Genomic DNA, 21,549 nt, shown 5'->3' on the forward strand with positions numbered 1-21,549 from the left:
TCATCAACTAATTATTTAAAATCCAAAACGCAGTGCGAAACATAAAATCGGAAAAATAAAACAAAATCTAAAACTAGCATTTTTCAAAGTAGCATAAACATCAAACTCTTTTGAAAATCTTTGAAGTAACGTAAAATTATCATAGTGCGGAAAACTAGCAATGCATAGGTCCTCAAGTTAGTGCACCATCCGCCCAGCCAATTCAGTCATTCAACCCTCCTGTCTCAACATCAAAATCCTCACCTGCATCACTTACACTTAGTGAGTCTATTTACTCAGCAAGCCTTAACGGTTATACCAAATAATACATATACACCCACACGCAATAGTCAATAATACTTTAAATAAATTAGCTTTAATATGCACACTGTAAGAGCCCGAATTTAATTATTCAATATTTGGCAAGAATTAGAAATAATTATTTTAAAGTGCTAAATTAAAAAAATTAAGCCAAATAATTATACTTGTGTGATAAACATATGTATTAGAAACTATCGGCTAAAATACATATTGGAGTATAATAGCACACGAGAGTTGTAAATATTTGGACCGGGTCACATTCTAGCATTTGGGCTAAATCATTGGATACATGTATATATATATATGTTTGTGGTAAGGAGCCCATTAGCCCAATAAGCCCAATTCATTTCTCCCCAAACGTCACGCCTCTCTTCTTTCTTGCATCCATTTGTTCTTCTCCATGGTTATCTGCTTTTCTCCCAGCGATACTTAGCCCCTTGCCTCTGGTAACCACCTGCATCGTCTTCCTTGAAGCTAGTTTAGTAGCTCAGTAGCTTATTGGAGCAAGATCTAGAGGAAACCGAGCTCATTTGTGCAACTCCATTTCTTCCTAGCTGTTGCTCCAGACATATGCTCAATTTCCAGCCTTTATTCTTGCTTCTTTGTGTACATTAAGGCTTGAAGATCTCATTTCCAACTCTATTTCAATTCATAAGAAGCTTTTGAAGGTAATCCCTAAGCCTAGGGTTTAAAATTTTGTTCAAGGTAGTAGATGTTGAGTTATGTTTCGAGTTGCAGGTTTTGGCTTCTCATTTTCGGGTTTGTGTGTGATTCTCACTAAGAATCTTGACTTGTGGTTCAAATAGAACTTATATACCTATATGTTATCTTTCTATAGCCGCTGACAGAATTAAATTCCAATTAAAAACTGATTTGATATGATTTTTCTGCCACAGTGTGTCAAAATGGAATTCTGTGTTTCAGCTACGTACAATAGGTACTGTAATTCGAGGTTATGACATATTTGCAATCGGATTCTGAACTTATGATTCAAATAAAAGTTTTAGATATATGTGTTTTCTTCGTAATGATATACGAATTATTAAATTCCATTAAGAATTGAAATATTTATATTTTGCCAAATCCGCTCAGTTACAGATTTATGCCGTGAAGTACGTATGTGGTAGCGTATTCTTGATCATTCTGGGATTTATCTATTGAGATTCTGGAAATGGTTTCTTCTAGAAAACCTTATATATTTTAGTTGTCTTTCATTTTCAATTGACGAATATCGATTTGAGTCAATGATGAGTAAGACATGAATTTTACACTCATGTGTGTCGAACCCGAATCTGTCATAGAACTTAGTTCTCATGGTTTCTGGTTTTGGTCATTTTTCAGTGTCGAGATGGTAGAATTATTTCTGATGTCTTCTGATGAAATATGGGATTTTGAGTTAGGTTTCCAGCCATGTATGATAAGTGTGTTTTGGTTAAGTTTTAGTTGAGTTAAGACCTTAAAATCGAGCTTAGGTCCAAGCTGGAATTAGTAACTTATATTTGGTTAAAGTTGAATATTTATTTGATAGTAATAAATTATTTGCCACTGGTTCTGTTTGTTTTATTGAACTCTATTTTTGAGTATAAATGTTTTGTTGTGTTGTTTTTGAATTTTTGGCATGTCCTATTTATGGGGAGGTCATGCCGAAATTTTTGTAGGCCTAAAATGTGAATTTTTTACTCGTTTTCGATGTTTACGCTAATAAATCCTGGTTCTGTGATAATTAAAAATTAATCTGAGAACGGGCCCCTCACAGTTGGTATTAGAACGTAACTGGGTTATGCTTGAATTAAAGCCTAGGACACTCGAGCTTAGACACAAATGAAATGATTGCCTATTTGATTTATTATATGCTCTTATTTGATTTGCTCGTTATGATTATTTAACTTAGCTGAGTTAGAGCTAGTAGTGAAGAAAGTTTTAAATTTACCTAAAGAAAAAATTTTTGTACTTATTATTATTTTTCTGCCTATGGTGTAATCCTTGTGTCTTATAGAATGGCACCTGGAGGAAGAGGAAGAAAAGGAAAAGAAGTTATCCAAGAGTCTGAAGCTCAGAACATTAGAATAATTGAGGTATTGGGAGAGTTAGACGTGGCCGCTCGAGAGGAAGGGCAAATCAAAATGTGAATATAGAGGTAGAGGTGGAGCAGGAACCACCGATTCGTTCAGAAAGGCATGTTGCAAGAAATGTGGAAGTTGATCGTGAAGTTCAACGGCTGACCCAAAGAATGAAAGAAATGGATTTAATGATTGCGAAATTCCAAGATATGCGTCCTCCAAAATTCTTTGGAAATGAAGGTGGTGAAAAGGCAATGGCATGGCTGAAGAGCATCAACTATTTATTTAATTTGGTGGAGTATGCTCCAGAGCTGAGACTCAAGTTAGCTGTTTACCCGCTCAAGGATCGAGCACAACTGTGGTGGGAAGCCATAGTTGAAGCAATCCGAGAATCTGGTCAGATAATTTCTTGGGAGGTATTCCGTACTCATTTTTTTCAAGAATACTCGCCTCAATCTTATTATTTTGCTAAGGAAGCTGAGTTAAATCAGTTGGTTCAGGGAAATATGTCAGTGGGAGAAATATGCCTCTCAATTTTCTACTCTTCTAGCTTATGTACCTCATGTTTCTAATAGTAATCAATCCAAGCTGTCGCATTTTATGCAAGGACTGAATCGGACGATACATACGTTGGTTATGATTGGAGCACCAACTACATATCCAGAAGCGGTAGAGAAAGAAAGAATATTGAAGCTAGTTTGCTTTGGGGAGGATCACAACAAGTTCCATCTTTTACTTCCCAAGGGTCCGAGAGTAGCATTCAGATGCCAGTGGGAATACCTCTTTATCAGCCTCCACAGTCAAACCAGCCACAGAAGAAGCATAAATTCAAGGCTAAGGGAAAGAAGTTTAAGAAGAAGTCTTGAAGAAGTCTTATAGTAGTTCATCTAGTTCAGGCAGTTCTCGTGGAGGAAGATCTAGTGTTTATGTTCGAGATTATTGTGGGAGATGTGGAGGTAGGCATCTTCCTACCCAGTGCACAGGAGTTCAGGGAGGCTGCCATACATGTGGATTACCGGGACATTATGCAAGAGTTTGTCCTAATGCTGGGTATCAGCCCTCACAGTTTAGCCAGTTTCTGCGAGCCCTGGTGCCTATACCATCTACTCCACAGCCTAGCTACCATCAACCGAGAGGATCTGCTCAGCATTACTTTCTAGGACCTCAGCAGGCTAGGGTGCATGCTTTGACACAGGACCAGGCTCATGAGACGCCCGGAGGGGTCATTGCAGGTATATGCTTTATCTTTTATCATCTTGCACGTATATTGATAGACACGGAAGCATCTCATTCATTTCTGTCTGCTGCATTTATCGATGAGCATGAGATAGCTACTACCTTGTTTTTGGATACTGTGTCTGTGTCTACCCCTGCTGGTGTGTATTTGATGTCTCGTGAGATATTTCTAAAATGTGTGATTTGATTTGATGATAACCATATGATAACTAATCTAATCAAATTATCTATGTGTGACTTAAATTGTATTTTGGGAATGGATACTTTGACGAATTATCGAGCCACCGTTGATTGTTTCCATGGAGTTGTCAGATTTATAACTTATTATGGAAATAAGTGGAACTTTTATGGTAATGATTCTCAGTCACACATTCCATTAGTGTCAGCGATGGAAATATTTAGACTGCTATCAGCAGAGAATGAAGGATTCATAATTTATGCAGTTGATGTGACACAGGAAGAAATGTTGAAAGTTTCGAATATTCTTGTTGTCAAGGATTTTCCTGATGTATTTCTTGATGAAATTCCTGGCTTTTCGCCTCAAAGGGAAATAGATTTCAGTATTGAGTTAATTTTAGGGACGAACCCTATTTCTAGAGCACCGTATTCTTTGGCTCTAGCGGAGTTGAAAGAACTCAAGGAACAATTGCGAGACTTACTGAAGAAAGGTTATATTAGACCAAGTATGTCACCTTGGGAAGCTCCAGTATTGTTTGTAAAGAATAAACACGGGACGATGAGGATGTGTATTGATTACCGGCAATTGAATAAAGCTACAATGAAGAATAAATATCCTCTACCACGTATCGATGACTTGTTTGATCAGTTGCAGGGTACATCTGTGTATTCCAAGATCGATCTTCGTTTTGGATATCATAAACTTAGAGTTAGAGTGGAAGATGTTCCTAAAATTGCATTTCGGACACGTTATGGGAATTATGAATTCTTAGTCATGCCTTTCTGATTGACTAATGCTCCAGCGGTTTTCATGGATTTGATGAACCGTGTTTTTTGAGAATTTTTATCCATGACATTTTCATTTATTTAAAAACAAAGAAGGAGCATCGAGAACATTTGAGACTAGTCCTCCAAACACTCAGAGCAGCACAATTATATGCTAAATTTTCTAAATGTGAATTTTGGTTGGACAGAGTACTATTTCTGGGTCATGTTATATCCGCTAAGGGTGTTTCAGTGGATCCCAGTAAAGTCGAAGCTGTTATGAACTGACCAACACCAACAAATGTTTCTGAGAATCGTAGCTTTTTGGGATTAACAGGTTATCATAGGAGTTTTATCGGAAGATTTTCCGTAATTGCAAGGCCTATGACTCAGTTAACACAAAAAATCGACGTTTTCTGTGGACTGCAGAATATGAATCAAGTTACCGAACTTTGAAGGAAAAGTTTACAACAGCTCTAGTATTAGCTTTACCTTCAGGCTCAGGTGTATTTGTGATATGTATAGATCTTCTCTAAATGGACTAAGATTTGTTTTATTACAAAATGGGCGAGTGATTGCATAAGCATCTCGACAGTTGAAGCCGCATGAGACTCGATATCCAGTTCATGATTTATAATTGGCTGCCATTGTGTTTACGTTAAAATATGGCATCATTATCTGTACGTTGAACAATTTGTAATTTTTTCTGATCACAAAAGTCTCAAATATCTTTTCACCCAGCCCGAATTGAACATGAGACAACGTAGATAGATGGAGTTGCTTAAAGACATTGATTGTGAGATTCAATATCAACCAGGGCGAATGAATCTAGTTGCAGATGCACTTAGCAAGAAGGTTCAAAACGCTATATTGACATCTCTGAGTATTTCTAAAGTCCACGAGCACTTGGAAACATCAGGATGGACTTATCAAAAAAGTGGAGATTACTTTATAGTTTCATCTATCAAAGTTGAGCCACAGATAATATCAAGCATTAAAGCAGTGCAGAGAACTGATCAGCACATTCATAGATTGAAAGAACTGGTTCAAACAGATGAGTCAGATAAGTTTAGTGTTGCCTCAGATGGTAGTTTGCGCTTTAATGGGAGACTTGTGGTTCCTAATTTGATAGATCTGATAGAAGCTATACTACGTGAAGCACATTGTAGTCGACATAACATTCATCCAGGAAATCGAAAGATGTATCATACTTTGAGAGCTCATTATTGGTGGGAAGGTATGAAGAAGGAAATTTCTTATTTCGTTGCTAAATGTTTAACTTGCCAACAGGTTAAAGCTGAACGAATGAGACTTGGCGGTACGTTACATAGTCTTTAAGTGCCACAATGGAATTGGGAGCACATAGCTATGGATTTCGTGACATACCTACCTCGTTCTAATCGTGGTTGTGATGCAATTTGGGTAATTGTTGATATATTTTCTAAATCAGCCCATTTTATTCCATATGACTATACTTGTACTTACAAGAAAATGGCAAAATTATACATTGATCATGTGGTAAGATTGCATGGTGTGCCAGTAACCATAATATCAGACCGTGATCCAAGGTTTACCTCGAAGTTTTGGAGTAGTTTGCAATCAGATTTGGGTTGAAAGTTGGCCATGAGCATTGCTTATCATCTTCAAACATATGGTCAGTCAGAAAGAACCATCCAGACTCTAGAGGATATGTTACGAGCAGTTGTAATGGATTTCAGGGTTGCTTAGAAAGAATCATTGTCTCTGGTCGAATTCTCTTACAACAATAGTTTTCAGACAACGATCGGTATGGCATCATTTGAAGCTTTATATGGCAGAAAGTGCAGATCTCCGATTTGTAGGGAATATGTAGGAGAACGACAGATGTCTAAACCAGAGTTTGTAAAAGAAATGAAAGATAAAGTTATATTGATCGGAAAAAGAATGAAAGTAACCCAAGATCGTCAAGCAAGTTATGCTAATAAAAAGCGTCGACCTTTAGAGTTCCAGTTTGGCGACTATGCTTTCTTGAAAGTATCATCGTTTCGTGGTACTATGATATTTGGACGTAAGGGGAAGTTTGCTCCATGTTATATTGGTCCGTATGGGATTGTTGAGAGGATTGGCACTTTGGCTTACCGTTTGGACTTGTCGCAGAGTTTTTCTGCGATACACGATGTTTTCATGTATCGATTTTGTGGAAGTACGAGCCAGATACATCACATGTATTGAGTATCTAGGATGTGGAGTTAGATAGTTCCCTAAGTTATGTTGAGCATCCAGTTCAAATTTTTGATCGCAAAGAGAAGCAACTCAGGAACAAGACGATTCTTTCGGTTTTGGTGCAGTGAAGTAGACATGGGATAGAAGAAGCTACATGAGAGTTAAAAGTTAGAATGCGTCAAGAGTGGCCTCACTTGTTTTAAAATATGATGAATAACTCCATGTACTCAGATTTTCCTATGTATTATCAGTGGTAAATGTTTTAACCACTTTTTGTAAGTGGTGTATGCTAGATTTCGAGGACGAAATCTTTTATTAGAATGGGAAAATGGGAGAACCCGAATTTAATTATTCAATATTTGGCAAGAATTATAAGTAATTATTTTAAAGTACTAAATTAAAATAATTAAGCCAAATAATTATACTTGTGTGTTAAACATATGTATTAGAAACTATCGGTATTATAGACGATATTAAAATACATATTGGAGTATAATAGCACACGGGAGTTGTAAATATTTGGACCGTGTCACATTCTATCATTGGGGCTAAATCATTGGATACATGTATATATATATATGTGTGTGTGTGTGTGTGGTAATAGGAGCCCATTAGCCCAATAAGCCCAATTCATTTCTCCCCAAACCTCACACCTGTCTTCTTTCTTGCATCCATTTGTTCTTCTCCATGGTTATCAGTATTCTCCCAACGATATACATAGCTCCTTGCCTCCGGTAACCACCGCATCGTCTTCCTTGAAGCTAGTCTAGTAGCTCAGTGGCTTATTGGCGCAAGATCTAGAGGAAACTGAGCTCATTTATTGGCGCAAGATCTAGAGGAAACTGAGCTCCCTGAACTGAACTGACCGGTAACTGGCGACCGGGCCTTTAACTGGCGACAGGACTTAGTAATGTACGTCTGATCAAACCACTGCCACAGTACTGGGTGAAACAACTGAACTGACCGGTAACTGGCGACCGGGCCTGTAACTGACGACAGGACTTAGTAATGCTCTCATAATCGGTAACTGACGATCGGACCGGTAACTGGCGATCGGATTTAATCATGATAGTAAAGTGACCACAAGCCATATCGCATAAATCTCAAAATTTGTATTTTTGCACGTAATATAATTAAATAACTGAATTAAATATCCTGTAACAATTTTACTGATTGGATCGATCCCAGGCTCGCTGCAACCTAAATATGCCATGAAAATTATGCAATAGATTTATGGGACCAAACTATGCAATAACCTTCAAAAATGTGACAATTACGCCTACCGACTTCGTATTTAATCACGACTCCGAACCAACCCGAACCAACACTGAATCATCATGTATTCATGATTAAAATACGCCTAAAATGATAAAATAATACTCCTAAAATGGTGAGGGCCGAAATCTAGGTGAATGGAGGCCAAAACATGAAACACTCTTTCGAGAGTCAATTTGGCACATCGCACCGTAAATTCTTGTACGACCTCAAAAATGATCCGAATGACAAACGGTCAAAAACATGACCTTTCCAACTCAATGAGGCACTGTCCAGTCTAAGGTCATAGGCTAAAATCCAACCGAGAACTCGAACGAGCCACCGAACCGACGCAGCAAGCTGCTGTCCAGAAATTCCAGCAGCTGCGCTTGGGTTGCTTGTGTCGTTTGCGAGGCTAATGGTCATTGGGGCTTGAACCACCGACCAGAACCTCTTACCAACATCCTAAGGAATGATTGGAACCATGGCTATGGGCTCTAGGCCAGCCACAATTCGAACCACACCAGCAAACAACCGAACGTTCCAACCGAGAACAAATTCTGCACGTAGGATGCATTGCTTTTGTTTGGATGTCACGAATCGTTCCAATGGCCATTTGATTGACCATGACACGATCTAGACATCTAGGGGTATGGTATGAACCGTGGCTAAGTGCCATAGGCCAGCCAAGATCCACACCATTCCACCATTTTCGAAACACACATGCTGTACAAAGGAAGAAGCCGAAGGGGAAGGGGCTGTTCTTGTTGTTTCATTTGAAAACCGATTCACCATGGACCAAGCCACCAAAAGGGAAACTTAGTCACATCTTAGACATTCTACTGAAGTTATCTAACCATGGCTATAGGCCTTGTGGCAGCCATAATCAGATTCATTCCCAAATGACAGAAACTGAATTTTCGAAAAGCTCAATTGGACAAGAGGTGGAGTTGCTGTCGTTTTCGTGTTTTCCAGCGTGCATGGGGTTAAATGAATGGACCAACATGGTCCTAATGCATCCTATTACATGTCTAGATGTCGCCTTAGGAGCATGGAATCGAGACAATACCTGAAACCAAGGAAACAAAAGAAACCGTGAAGCTGCACAATGAAAGCCGAAATTCTGCATGTTAAGTTTTCTGAAAATTGCTTGCTGTATTTCGAATTTTGCCATAGATAAAATGATCATGTAATGAAAATAAATGATATTAGGACTTGATTGAAGAGTCAAGGAAGAATATATGCATGCCTGGTTTCGTTTTGAAAGAAAAACGAAAGAACGAAACGATCCGGCGCGGAGGAGGTGGAGCGCTTTCTTTTCTACCTTTCTTGCTCTCGATTTTTCTCTCTTGTTTTTCCCTTAGCACCTCACGATTTTTGTCTCTAAAATCCTCTGAATTTCGGTGATGGAGGCGGGTAGAATGATGGTTGGAAAGGTGAGGGGGAAGATCCACTAATAAAGGGATTCAAATGCAAAACCAAGTCTACCACTCATTTAAATTTGAATTCTTGTTGGATATCATATGAGTTGTTGGATGACTCTAGAAGGTGGTGACCGAAATTCCTTGCTAATCTAGACTAGGATGATGCTCATTAATTAATTAATGAAGGTTGACTAATAATAAAAAGAAAGATTAGCATGTTAACACCACAAAGAGGGTCAAAGGGTGATGAGTTGGCAAGGAATAGTATAGATACTAAGGGGGCCGAAAATTCACTAATAAATGAAGGGGAAATGTTGATTATCTAGTAAATTAATAACCCTTAAAAGCCTCACTAATCCTTTAAATAATTTAGTAAACTAACCCCTCATTTAAGGAACTTAAATGAATTTATTTTCTTCTCACCTCAAGTAACTTAAATAATTCCTTAAACTTCCATTTAACTTAAATTAACTTATTAATTAGCTAAACTAAATTCTGGGAATGTTTTCCTAAATCTTAAATTTTATTTCTAAACTTCAACTCCAGTCCGGCCTCTCTGAATTAACTTAAATGATAAAAAAATCTAAATGACTGCATAAAATAATAAAATAATTAAATTTAAATACTCATGCAATAAAATCATTTAATAATACTAGAATTATACATGGCTTATACGTAGTCTAAGTTACGGGTTCTACAATCCTTCCCCCCTTAAAAGAAATTTCGTCCTCGAAATTAAGACTCACCGAATAACTCGGGGTAACGATCTCTCATCTCCGGCTCAGACTCCCACGTAGCTTCCTCCTCTGAATGGTTGAGCCATCTGACTTTGACTCGCCTAACCAGCTTGTTCCGAAGCTTCTTCTCCTGCCTGTCTAGGATCTGCACTAGGCCTCTCCTCATAAGATAGGTTCGGAGTAAGCTGCAACGGCTCGAAGTTCAAGACATGCGAAGGATTCGCCATATACTTACTCAGCATAGAGACGTGAAAGACATTGTGTACTCCGGCCAGATTCGGCGGAAGAGCCACACGATAAGCTAGCGTCCCAACTCTGTCGAGGATCTCAAATGGTCCAATAAATCTTGGACTGAGCTTCCCTTTCTTCCCAAATCGCATGACACCCTTCATAGGTGCCACCTTCACAAAAACATGGTCGCCGACAGCGAACTCTAAATCTCTCCTCCTCTGATCTGCATAGCTCTTCTGTCGACTCTGAGCAGTCCTCATTCTATCACGGATCCGGGCTACTACGTCGACAGTCTGCTGAATAATCTCTGGACCCAACTCTGCTCTCTCTCCTACTTCATCCCAGTGAACAGGAGATCTGCACTTGCGACCATACAAAGCTTCATACAGAGCCATTCCTATCGACGACTGAAAGCTGTTGTTATAGGTGAACTCTACCAATGTTAAGTTCGACTCCCAACTCCCAGAGAAATCAATGACGCAAGCACGGAGAAGATCCTCCAAAATCTGAATGACTCGCTCTGACTGCCCATCTGTCTGCGGATAGGAAAGCTGTGCTAAACAGCAACTTCGTCCCCATAGTCGAATGCAAGCTCTTCCAAAACGAGGAAGTGAATCTGGGATCTCTGTCAGATACGATAGAAACTGGAATACCATGGAGTCGGACTATCTCTCGGATATACAGCTCTGCATACTGAATCATGGTGAACGTCGTCTTAATAGGCAAGAAGTGCGCTGATTTGGTAAGACGATCTACAATCACCCAGATGGCATTCGATCCTCTGGCTGACCTCGGCAATCCGGTCACAAAGTCCATGGTAACATTCTCCCACTTCCACTCGGGAATAGGAAGAGGCTTGAGCAACCCTGCTGGTCTCTGATGCTCGGCCTTCACTAACTGAAAGGTCAGACACTCGGATACAAATCGTCTGATGTCCTTCTTCATACCAGGCCACCAATACAATAGCTGCAGATCTTTGTACATCTTCGTACTCCCTAGATGAATAGAGTACGGCGACATATGGGCTTCTGATAAGATATCTGCTCGGATAGAATCACTGCTAGGAACCCATATCCTGTCTCGGTATCTCACAATACCATCGTTTACTGAATACAAGGCGCTGCCCTTGGCCTCGTGTCTCTGCTTCCACTTGGCCAACTGCTCATCTGATGACTAACCACCGCGAATACGGTCCATAAGGGAAGACTGAATGGTCAAGGTAGATAGACAAGGAACTCTACCTCGAGGATAAGTCTCGAGATCAAACCTCTGCATCTCAAGCTGAAGAGGTCTCGAAACTGTCAAATGAGCCATCACTGCGACTTTTCTGCTCAATGCATCCGCAACTACATTAGCTTTACCCGGGTGGTAGCTAATGTCACAATCATAATCCTTCACCAGCTCCAACCAACGCCTCTGACGCATGTTCAGTTCCTTCTGCGTAAAGAAATACTTGAGGCTCTTGTGGTCGGTAAAGATCTGGCACTACTCTCCATATAGATAATGCCTCCAAATCTTCAAGGAAAAAACTACTGCGGCCAACTCTAGATCATGGGTAGGGTAGTTCTTCTCATGAGTCTTCAACTGTCTAGAAGCATATGCTATCACCTTCCCATGCTGCATCAATACGGCGCCAAGACCGAGCTTCGAAGCATCGGAATACAGTACAAACTCACCGGACCCTGACGGCACGGCCAAAACTGGTGCTGAGATAAGAGCTTGCTTCAAAGTATCGAAGCTCTTCTGACACTCCTCGCTCCAAACAAATTCACATTCTTCTTGGTCAGTGCTGTGAGTGGAACTGCAATCGAGGAGAATCCCTTGATGAACTTCGAATAATATCCTGCTAAGCCAAGAAAACTGCGGATCTCTGATGCATTATGTGGCAAAACCCAATCTCTGACTGCTGCAACTTTCGGCCTAAGAACGCCACCTTCTCTAACCAGAATTCGCATTTACTGAACTTTGCGAATAATTTGTGCTTCTGCAATGTTTGCAACACTGTGGTCAGATGCCTGCTGTGATCCTCCCGATTCTTGGAGTAGACGAGAATGTCGTCTATGAACACTATCACAAACTGGTCGAGGTACGGCTGAAATACGCGATTCATGAGATCCATGAAGATTGCTGGCGCATTGGTCAAACCGAACGGCATCACAAGGAACTCGTAGTGGCCATAACGAGTCTTGAAAGCTGTCTTTGAAACATCAGCATCTCTCACCCTCAACTGGTGATAACCGGAACGCAGATCTATCTTGGATAAAATCGAAGCTCCCTGCAACTGGTCAAATAGATCCTCAATCCTCGGAAGTGGGTATTTATTCTTCACTGTAACCCTGTTCAACTCCCGATAGTCAATACAAAGCCTCATCGTGTCATCTTTCTTCTTAACAAACAAAACTGGCGCGCCCCAAGGTGAGAAGCTAGGGCGAATGAACTCCTTGTCAAGAAGTTCCTGAATCTGCTTCTTAAGCTCTGCCATCTCTGTCGGTGCAAGTCGGTACGGTGCTTTAGAGATCGGAGCCGTACCTGGCATAAGCTCGATAGAAAACTCCACCTCCCTCTCAGGTGGCATACCAGAGACGTCCTCAGGAAAAACTTCCAAGAAGTCTCTAACAATCGGAACATCTGAAGCTGACTGACTGGGCGCCTCGGGGACAGATACAAAGGTTGCTAGAAACGCCCGACACCCTCTATGCATGAGCTTCCTAGCCTGGACATAAGGAATAATATGCGGTAAAGGAAAGTACCTGTCCGGCTCGAATAAGAACTGAGTCATTCCAGGCGGTCAGACTAGAACTGATCTCCGCTGGAAGTCAATCAAAACTCTATTCCGCAATAGCCAATCCATCCCTAGAATGATGTCAAACTCTGGCATCGGCAACACTATAAGATCCGCATAGACAAGATTGCCATGGAGCTCAAGATCTATGTCTCGTATCACATTGGTGGCTGTCATCTCCTCGCCAGACGACAGTACTACGGAATAGGCTATATCTAGCCCAATGGTCTTAACTTTGAGGAAATTAGCGAAAGACCTCTGAAATGAATGAGTGAGTAGCCCCTGAATCTATCAAGGCCTTGGTAGCTGAGCCGGCTTTGAAAATTCTCCCTGTCATCAACATAGTATCGGGGTTTGTCTCCGTCGCATGGAGAGCAAACACTCTGCCCTGGGTAGGCAGGTTCTTCTGAGGGCAATACGGCAGCGTGTGGCCTGGGCTACCACACTTGTAACACTTCCCTGAGCCAAACATACATACTCCGGCATGGCGGCGTGAGCATTTAGGGCAAGCCGGATGCTTAAAGGTCCTCGGGACGGCACGTCGCTGCTGCTGCTGCTGAGGTCCTCCTCTGTTTCTGGGCGGGCCGTGATACGGCCTCTTGTTCTGATGCTGATGCTGATGCTGCTGAGGAGGAGGGCGGTGTGGTACCTGGATTGGGCGCTTGCCCTGACGGTCTCTCTCGATTTCCCGCTGATCCTGCTCTATGGCTAAGGCTTTGGAGACAGCGACCTCATAAGAATTAGGGTCAGACACCCTAACATCACGGCGCAAGATCGGCCGTAGACCCACCAAGAAATGCATCAACTTAGCTCTGGCAACATTCGCGATCAGGGGCACAAAATGGCAACCCCTCTCAAACTTACGGATGAACTCCGTAACAGTCGAATCTCCCTTTCTCAGGCTCATGAACTAAGTGGTCAACCTGGTGCACACCTCCTCTGTAAAATATTTGGAGTAGAATACCTCCGTGAAGCGTGCCCAACACAGCGTAGCCAAGTTAAGGGCTACTGAAGCTCCTTCCCACCGATAAGCGGGCATCTCCTCCGAACAGATAAGAGGCACAACAAACTCGATCTGAATCTCCAAGCTCCATAAACTCGAAGATAACCTCGAGGGACTTGATCCAGCCCTAGGCAATCATGGGGTCCGACATCCTTGAAAACTCCTTCGGACGCATCTTCATAAATCTCTCGTAAACAGCCTCGGGCCCTATCGGCCTGGTCGTCACCGCATTGTTCCCCGCAAACTGTGCGAAGAACTGAGTCATCCCAGCCAGCATCTGGGCATTCATGTCCGGTGGAGGCGGTGGTGGGGGTGGTAGGTCTCTCTCCTGTCTCTGCTCCTCCCTGTCCTCTCGGCGAGGCTCCTCATCTCTATTGCGCTCGAGGATGCGCCTAGGGGGCTTACTGTTCCATACATAACCCATACGTAACTAACATGCATAATTCCATCATTAATTTAAATTTAAATCATGAGCAATAAAATCTGGGCGAAAAATATATCATGAAATCATGCTGTTGAAAATAACTCATGCTTTAAATGAAATGCGTAAACGTAAAACTTACAGACCGAAGACGTGACTTCATGAGCTTCTCGAGATCAGTAGTAGTACAACCCTATACAGAACCATTGCTCTGATACCAGCTGTCGGGGCCTAAAAATCCTTACTTGAAAATTTACGAAAAATTTAAAATTTTTCTTTTAAATAATTAAAATTGCGTCAATCATAACTGAACTGATAAATAAAGTTTGATGTTCAAAGTGGCAGCAGAAGAAAATAACATTTTCGGAATAACAGTAAAAGGTTTTTCCAACGACAATTAAAATGTTTGAGCCATCAAATAATAATAAATGCTGAATTGAGGTCCTCAGGTCCTACTACTGCCGACTCGAGCCTGCTAACTGGTCCCCGCCCTCGGTCCCGACATCATCAGCACCTACAACAATCAAGTCTAGTGAGTCTAAAGACTCAACATGCATATATCGTAAATAGCAATTAAATAAATATATAATAAGCTTGCATGCAAGTGAAAATATCATGTCATGAGGTATAACGTAAAAATGTCGTGTCATGATTAATTATAATACGTGCATAACTGTACTGAAAAGCATAGTGAAAATTTTTGCTCCTTGGAGCCCTATACTGAAATAGCCTGTAGTAATTTTCTGGTGAGATTATAGTCTACGCATGTGGTCCCTGAACTGAACTGACTGGTAACTGGCGACCGGGCCTGTAACTGGCGACAGGACTTAGTAATGTACGTCTGATCAGACCACTGCCACAGTACTAGGTGAAACAACTGAACTGACCGGTAACTGGCGACCGGGCCTGTAACTGGCGACAGGACTTAGTAATGTACGTCTGATCAGACCACTGCCACAGTACTAGGTGAAACAACTGAACTGACCGGTAACTGGCGACCGGGCCTGTAACTGGCGACAGGACTTAGTAATGCTCTCATAACCGGTAACTGACGACCGGACCGGTAACTGGCGACCGGATTTAATCATGATAGTAAAGTGACCACAAGCCATATTGCATAAATCTCAAAATTTGTATTTTTGCACGTAATATAATTAAATAACTGAATTAAATATCCTGTAACAATTTTACTGATTGGATCGCTCCCAGGCTCGCTGCAACCTAAATATGCCATGAAAAATATGCAATAAATTTATGGGACCAAACTATGCAATAACCCTAAAAAATGTGACAATTACGCCTACCGACTTCGTATTTAATCACGACTCCGAACCAACCCGAACCAACACTGAATCATCATGTATTCATGATTAAAATACGCCTAAAATGATAAAATAATGCTCCTAAAATGGTGAGGGCCGAAATCTAGGTGAATGGAGGCCAAGACATGAACGCTCTTTCGAGAGTCAATTTGGCACATCGCACCGTAAATTCTCGTACGACCTCAAAAATGATCCGAATGACAAACGGTCAAAAACATGACCTTTTCAACTCAATGAGGCACTGTCCAGTCCAAGGCCATAGGCTAAAAGCCAACCGAGAACTCGAACGAGCCACCGAACCGACGCAGCAAGCTGCTGTCCAGAAATTCCAGCAGCTGCGCTTGGGTTGCTTGTGTCGTTTGCGAGGCTAATGGTCATTGGGGCTTGAACCACCAACCAGAACCTCTTACCAAAATCCTAAGGAATGATTTGAACCATGGATATGGGCTCTAGGCCAGCCACAATTCGAACCACACCAGCAAACAACCGAACGTTCCAACCGAGAACAAATTCTGCACGTAGGATGCATTGCTTTTGTTTGGATGTCACGAATCATTCCAATGGCCATTTGATTGACCATGACACGATCTAGACATCTAGGGGTATGGTATGAAACATAACTAAGGGCCATAGGCCAACCAAGATCCACACCATTCCACCATTTTCGAAACACACATGCTATACAAAGGAAGAAGCCGAAGGGGAAGGGGCTGTTCTTGTTGTTTCATTTGAAAACCGATTCACCATGGACCAAGCCACCAAAAGGGAAACTTAGTCACGTCTTAGACATGCTAGGGAAAGTGATCTAACCATGGCTATAGGCCTTGTGGCAGCCATGATCAGATTCATTTCCCAAATGACAAAAACTGAATTTTCGAAAAGCTCAATTGGACAAGAGGTGGAGTTGCTGTCGTTTTCGTGTTTTCCAGCATGCATGGTATTAAATGAATGGACCAACATGGTCCTAATGCATCCTATTACATGTCTAGATGTCGCCTTAGGATCCTGGAATCGAGACAATACCTGAAACCAAGGAAAAAAAGGAAACCGTGAAGTTTCACAATGAAAGCCGAAATTCTGCATGTTAAGTTTTCTGAAAATTGCTTGCTGTATTTCGATTTTTGCCATAGAAAAATGATCATGTAATGAAAATAAATGATATTAGGACTTGATTGAAGAGTCAAGGAAGAATATATGCATGCCTGGTTTCGTTTTGAAAGAAAAACGAAAGAACGAAACGATCCGGCGCGGAGGAGGTGGAGCGCTTTCTTTTCTACCTTTCTCGCTCTCGATTTTTCTCTCTTGTTTTTCCCTTAGCACCTCACGATTTTTGTCTCTAAAATCCTCTGAATTTCGGTGATGGAGGGGGGAGAATGATGGTTTGAAAGGTGAGGGGGAAGATCCACTAATAAAGGGATTCAAATGCAAAACCAAGTCTACCACTCATTTAAATTTGAATTCTTGTTGGATATCAAATGAGTTGTTGGATGACTCTAGAAGGTGGTGACCGAAATTCCTTGCTGATGTAGACTAGGATGATGCTCATTAATTAATTAATGAAGGTTGACTAATAATAAAAAGAAAGATTAGCATGTTAACACCACAAAGAATGGGTCAAAGGGTGATGAGTTGGCAAGGAATAGTATAGATACTAAGGGGGCCGAAAATTCACTAATAAATGAAGGAGAAATGTTGATTATCTAGTAAATTAATAACCCTTAAAAGCCTCACTAATCCTTTAAATAATTTAGTGAACTAACCCCTCATTTAAGGAACTTAAATGAATTTATTTTCTACTCACCTCAAGTAACTTAAATAATTCCTTATACTTCCATTTAACTTAAATTAACTTATTAATTAGCTAAAATAAGTTCTGGGAATGTTCTCCTAAATCTTAAATTTTATCTCTAAACTCCAACTCAAGTCCGGCCTCTCTGAATTAATTGAAATGATAAAAAAATCTAAACGACTGCATAAAATAATAAAATAATTAAATTTAAATACTCATGCAATAAATCATTTAAAATACTAGAATTATGCATGGCTTATACGTAGTCTAAGTTACGGGTTCTACAATTCCGAACTTATGATTCCACCAAAAGTTGTAGATCTATGTGTTGTCTTCATAATGATATAAGAATCGTTACATTCCATTAAGGATTGAAATAGTTATATTCATTTTTCCGAAACTGCTCAATTACATATTTATACAGCGAAGTGCGTATGTGATAGCGTTTTATTGATAATTATGGGATTTATCTATTGAGATTCTGGAAATTGTTTCTTCTAGGCAAACTTAGATATTTGAGTTGTAGTTCATTTCCAATTGACGGATATTGATTTGGGTCAATGATGAGTTAGATATGAATTTTATACTCATGAGTATCGAATCTGAATATGTCACAGAACTTAGTTCTCATGGTTTCTGGTTTTGGTCGTTTTTCAGTGTCGAGATGGTAGAATTGATTTATGATGTCTTATAATGAATTAAGGGATTTTGCATTAGATTTCCAGCCATGTATGATAAGTGTGTTTTGGATAAGTTTTGGTTGAGTTATAACCTTAAAACTGAGCTTCGGTCCAAGCTAGAATGTGTAACTTGTATTTGGCAAAAGTAGAATATTTATTTGATGGTAATAAATTATTTGCCACAAGTTTTGGTAGCCAGGAACCACCAACGAGTTCATAAGTTATTGTATTAATTTAAATTGAAGGTTAAGGTACGGATTGATCGATTCCTTACAACGTCTATAACGGAGTGTAATTTAATTGATGTGATTTTATGAGAATTATGTGTTTATGTGCTCTCTTGTGCTGTTGGGTGTATTTTTAAGATTATTCCTTATTTCTTGAAATAAATATGATATTTTAATATATTGTAATAATATGTGGAATCATATGAATTGTTGAGCACGCATTCATATCGAGCCATGACTCCGTCGTTTCCGAGATTTCTGTTTACTCTTGGATAAGTTATTTAGACATCAGAGCCGAGGGCGTTTCAGCGTCACACCTCTGATGACTAGCGGAAGGGCCGAGCAATTCTGCAAACTGACACCCCTGACGCAGATGTGCAGGGCCGTGGGCATATTTGACACGTCACATGAAACATCTACTAATTTAAAATGCGGAAATATGTTTTTTAAAAAGCTCACATTTTCGGAAATAAACCTTTAAATATTTTGCATGCATGCAACCCTGTTGAGAAATATGTCATTAATTTGACGTAAATAATCGACAAAGAAAAATACTGTAATGTAAAAATTGTCAACTCGGCCATCAATCATGCATGAATGAAACAAAACAAGTAAAATCCTGAAAATCAACAGCCTAACATAAACATATAAAATCAATCATGTCTACTCAAAGCTCGTGAAATCGTGATGTGCGGAAAAGTGTGGTCCTCGGGTCGTGCTCGCACATCCAGCCCTGCCTACTCAGAGTTCGGCACTTCCAGTCTCCTCATCTAAACGTTCACCTGCGTCAAACACTTCTAGTGAGTCTAAAGACTAAACACACCTGAACCGTTAATAGCAAATACATATACATAGCACACATCAGTGAAAAATACCGTAATCAACATACATTTCATGATCTTAAAAACATGAGCATAAATGTGTCGTATAAAATCATAAGCTGTCAAAACATATCTCATTATATCTTCACATACGTATACATTTTCTTTTAATTTAATTCTACTCATTAGTTGTGACTTTAATATCAGCTCTAATCGATGGATCCATCTAGAAACTGCGGTACCTGGCGGCGGGGACATCAGCGACAGCGTTACCCATCCAATGAGCCTTGGCCTCAGCTCATAATATCTCATATAATCGTGTTAGTCACAAACAAATCTCATCCTTCAAAACGTGTCATCATGTTCACCACATAATAAAAATATACATATACTTTTCCTTGAAAGCAAGCATGCACCGTATTTTTCTTAATTACATAAAAAATCATAAACATTTAAAACATGATAAAATTGTGCTCGGGGCGCTGCCAGGACAAAAAACTCACCCCGGGTGCAAAATGACCATTTTGCCCCCGGGAACCCAAAATAACCGTTCTACCCCTTAACCACGTGCCCCGAGAACCCAAAATAACTGTTCTACCCCTTAACCTCAAAATTTCGACCCGAAGTTACCAAACTCCTGAAAACTTCCCAAAACATAATTAAAATTATTTCTTAGCACGTAAACTCAAGCCCGTTTCAAAACTAAATCGATTCGTTTTAAAACTTGGACCGGTGTCTCGATTTTAACCCGAATCAATCCGAACCTTTACCAAATTTTTCCCAACTTAAACCATGACTTTATCCTACATGACCAGATTCTAAACCCATTATTTCAGACCACTTATGACCCACGAAACAAGCCCAAAGGTTGCTGAAAATATCCAGCGTATGCACACAATTTTCACAGATTGAGAGAATTTACAATAAAAATCATATCTCTCTCATTTCTTATCAAAAAATTACGAATTTGCAAAAGGATCGAAGATAACACTAAGTACTACAAATCATATGTTGAAAACATTTCAAGAAAACTAACCTATAAGTCGCATAATTCAAAATAACCGAGGGTGACGGGTTTTGTTACACAGGAATTTCACAGCTTACGCGGATTTACGATAAAAATAATATCCCCCACGTTTCTAATCAAAAAATTACGAATTTAATATTGAATCAAATATAACATAGCGTGGTACAAAGCATATGTTGAAAATATTTCCAGAAAACCAACTTATAAGTCGCAGATGTTGAAATAACAAAGAGTGGCGGGTTTTGTGACACAGAAATTTCATTGCTTGTGCGGTTTCACGACAAAAATTATATCTCGCCCGTTTCTTATCAGAAAATTACAAATTTGCTATAGAATCGAGGATAACACAAAGTGATACAAATCTTATGGTGAACACATTTCTAGAAAACCAAACTATAATTCGCAGAAATCGAAATTACATAGGATGATGGGTTTTGTGGCACAAAAATTTAACAACTTGTGGGGTTTTACGATAAAATTCATATCTCCCTTGTTTTTTATTAGAAAATTACGAATTTTCTATCAAATTGAAGAGAACACAGAGTGCTACAAATCATATGTTGAACACAATTTCAGGAAACCAACTTATAAGTCGCAGAAATTGAAATAACACAAGGTCACATGTTTTTTTGACACACAACTCAAGCAAACAAGTTGAACCCTTCGACCTATGCATAATCTCGCCCATAATCATACTCCAGCCCTATGACACCATTATTTTCCATGTGAACAGCCCCTTGACAACAAAACTCGGCAGCCCCCTTACTCCAAATAAAGAAAACGTGAGGATACAACGCACGAATGCAAAAATCATGACAATACATGCATAAAAACGAATTACCATGCTAACCAAAAATAATCCCCATGCATATACACATATAACAGCAATAATATGGTGTGAATGAAGAGGAAAAGATGATACATGCGTGCCTTGATGTTTTTACGCTAGAAAACTTGAAGATGCGCGCGTATGATGAAAATCGGAGAAGTGGGGAACATTTTCTTGAAAGAACCAAGCTATGGCCAAAATTTGCAGCAATGTTGCTGCTGGTTTTCACGTGAAAAGAGTGGCTGATGGAGGGGTGGGCGGC

The 21,549-nt window shown here is 40.0% G+C and overlaps 2 protein-coding genes across 2 annotated transcripts; both read left to right on the forward strand.

The window, feature by feature from the left end:
* Nucleotides 1-2,539: 2,539 nt before the first annotated feature.
* On the forward strand, nt 2,540-4,994 carry LOC142523843 (uncharacterized). The gene is made up of 5 exons (XM_075627573.1): nt 2,540-2,915; nt 3,257-3,592; nt 3,635-3,736; nt 3,977-4,279; nt 4,876-4,994. Exons 1-5 carry the CDS (start codon nt 2,540-2,542, stop codon nt 4,992-4,994), a joined length of 1,236 nt encoding a protein of 411 aa, XP_075483688.1.
* Nucleotides 4,995-5,309: 315 nt separating this feature from the next.
* Nucleotides 5,310-6,749, forward strand: LOC142523844 (uncharacterized). Its single transcript, XM_075627574.1, has 3 exons — nt 5,310-5,856; nt 5,989-6,056; nt 6,315-6,749. The coding sequence occupies exons 1-3, from the start codon at nt 5,310-5,312 to the stop codon at nt 6,747-6,749; spliced, it is 1,050 nt and encodes a 349-aa protein (XP_075483689.1).
* The last annotated feature ends 14,800 nt before the right edge of the window (nt 6,750-21,549 follow it).

This window comes from Primulina tabacum, chromosome 14 (genome assembly GCF_025594145.1).
Source record: "Primulina tabacum isolate GXHZ01 chromosome 14, ASM2559414v2, whole genome shotgun sequence".
NCBI classification, from domain to species: domain Eukaryota; kingdom Viridiplantae; phylum Streptophyta; class Magnoliopsida; order Lamiales; family Gesneriaceae; genus Primulina; species Primulina tabacum.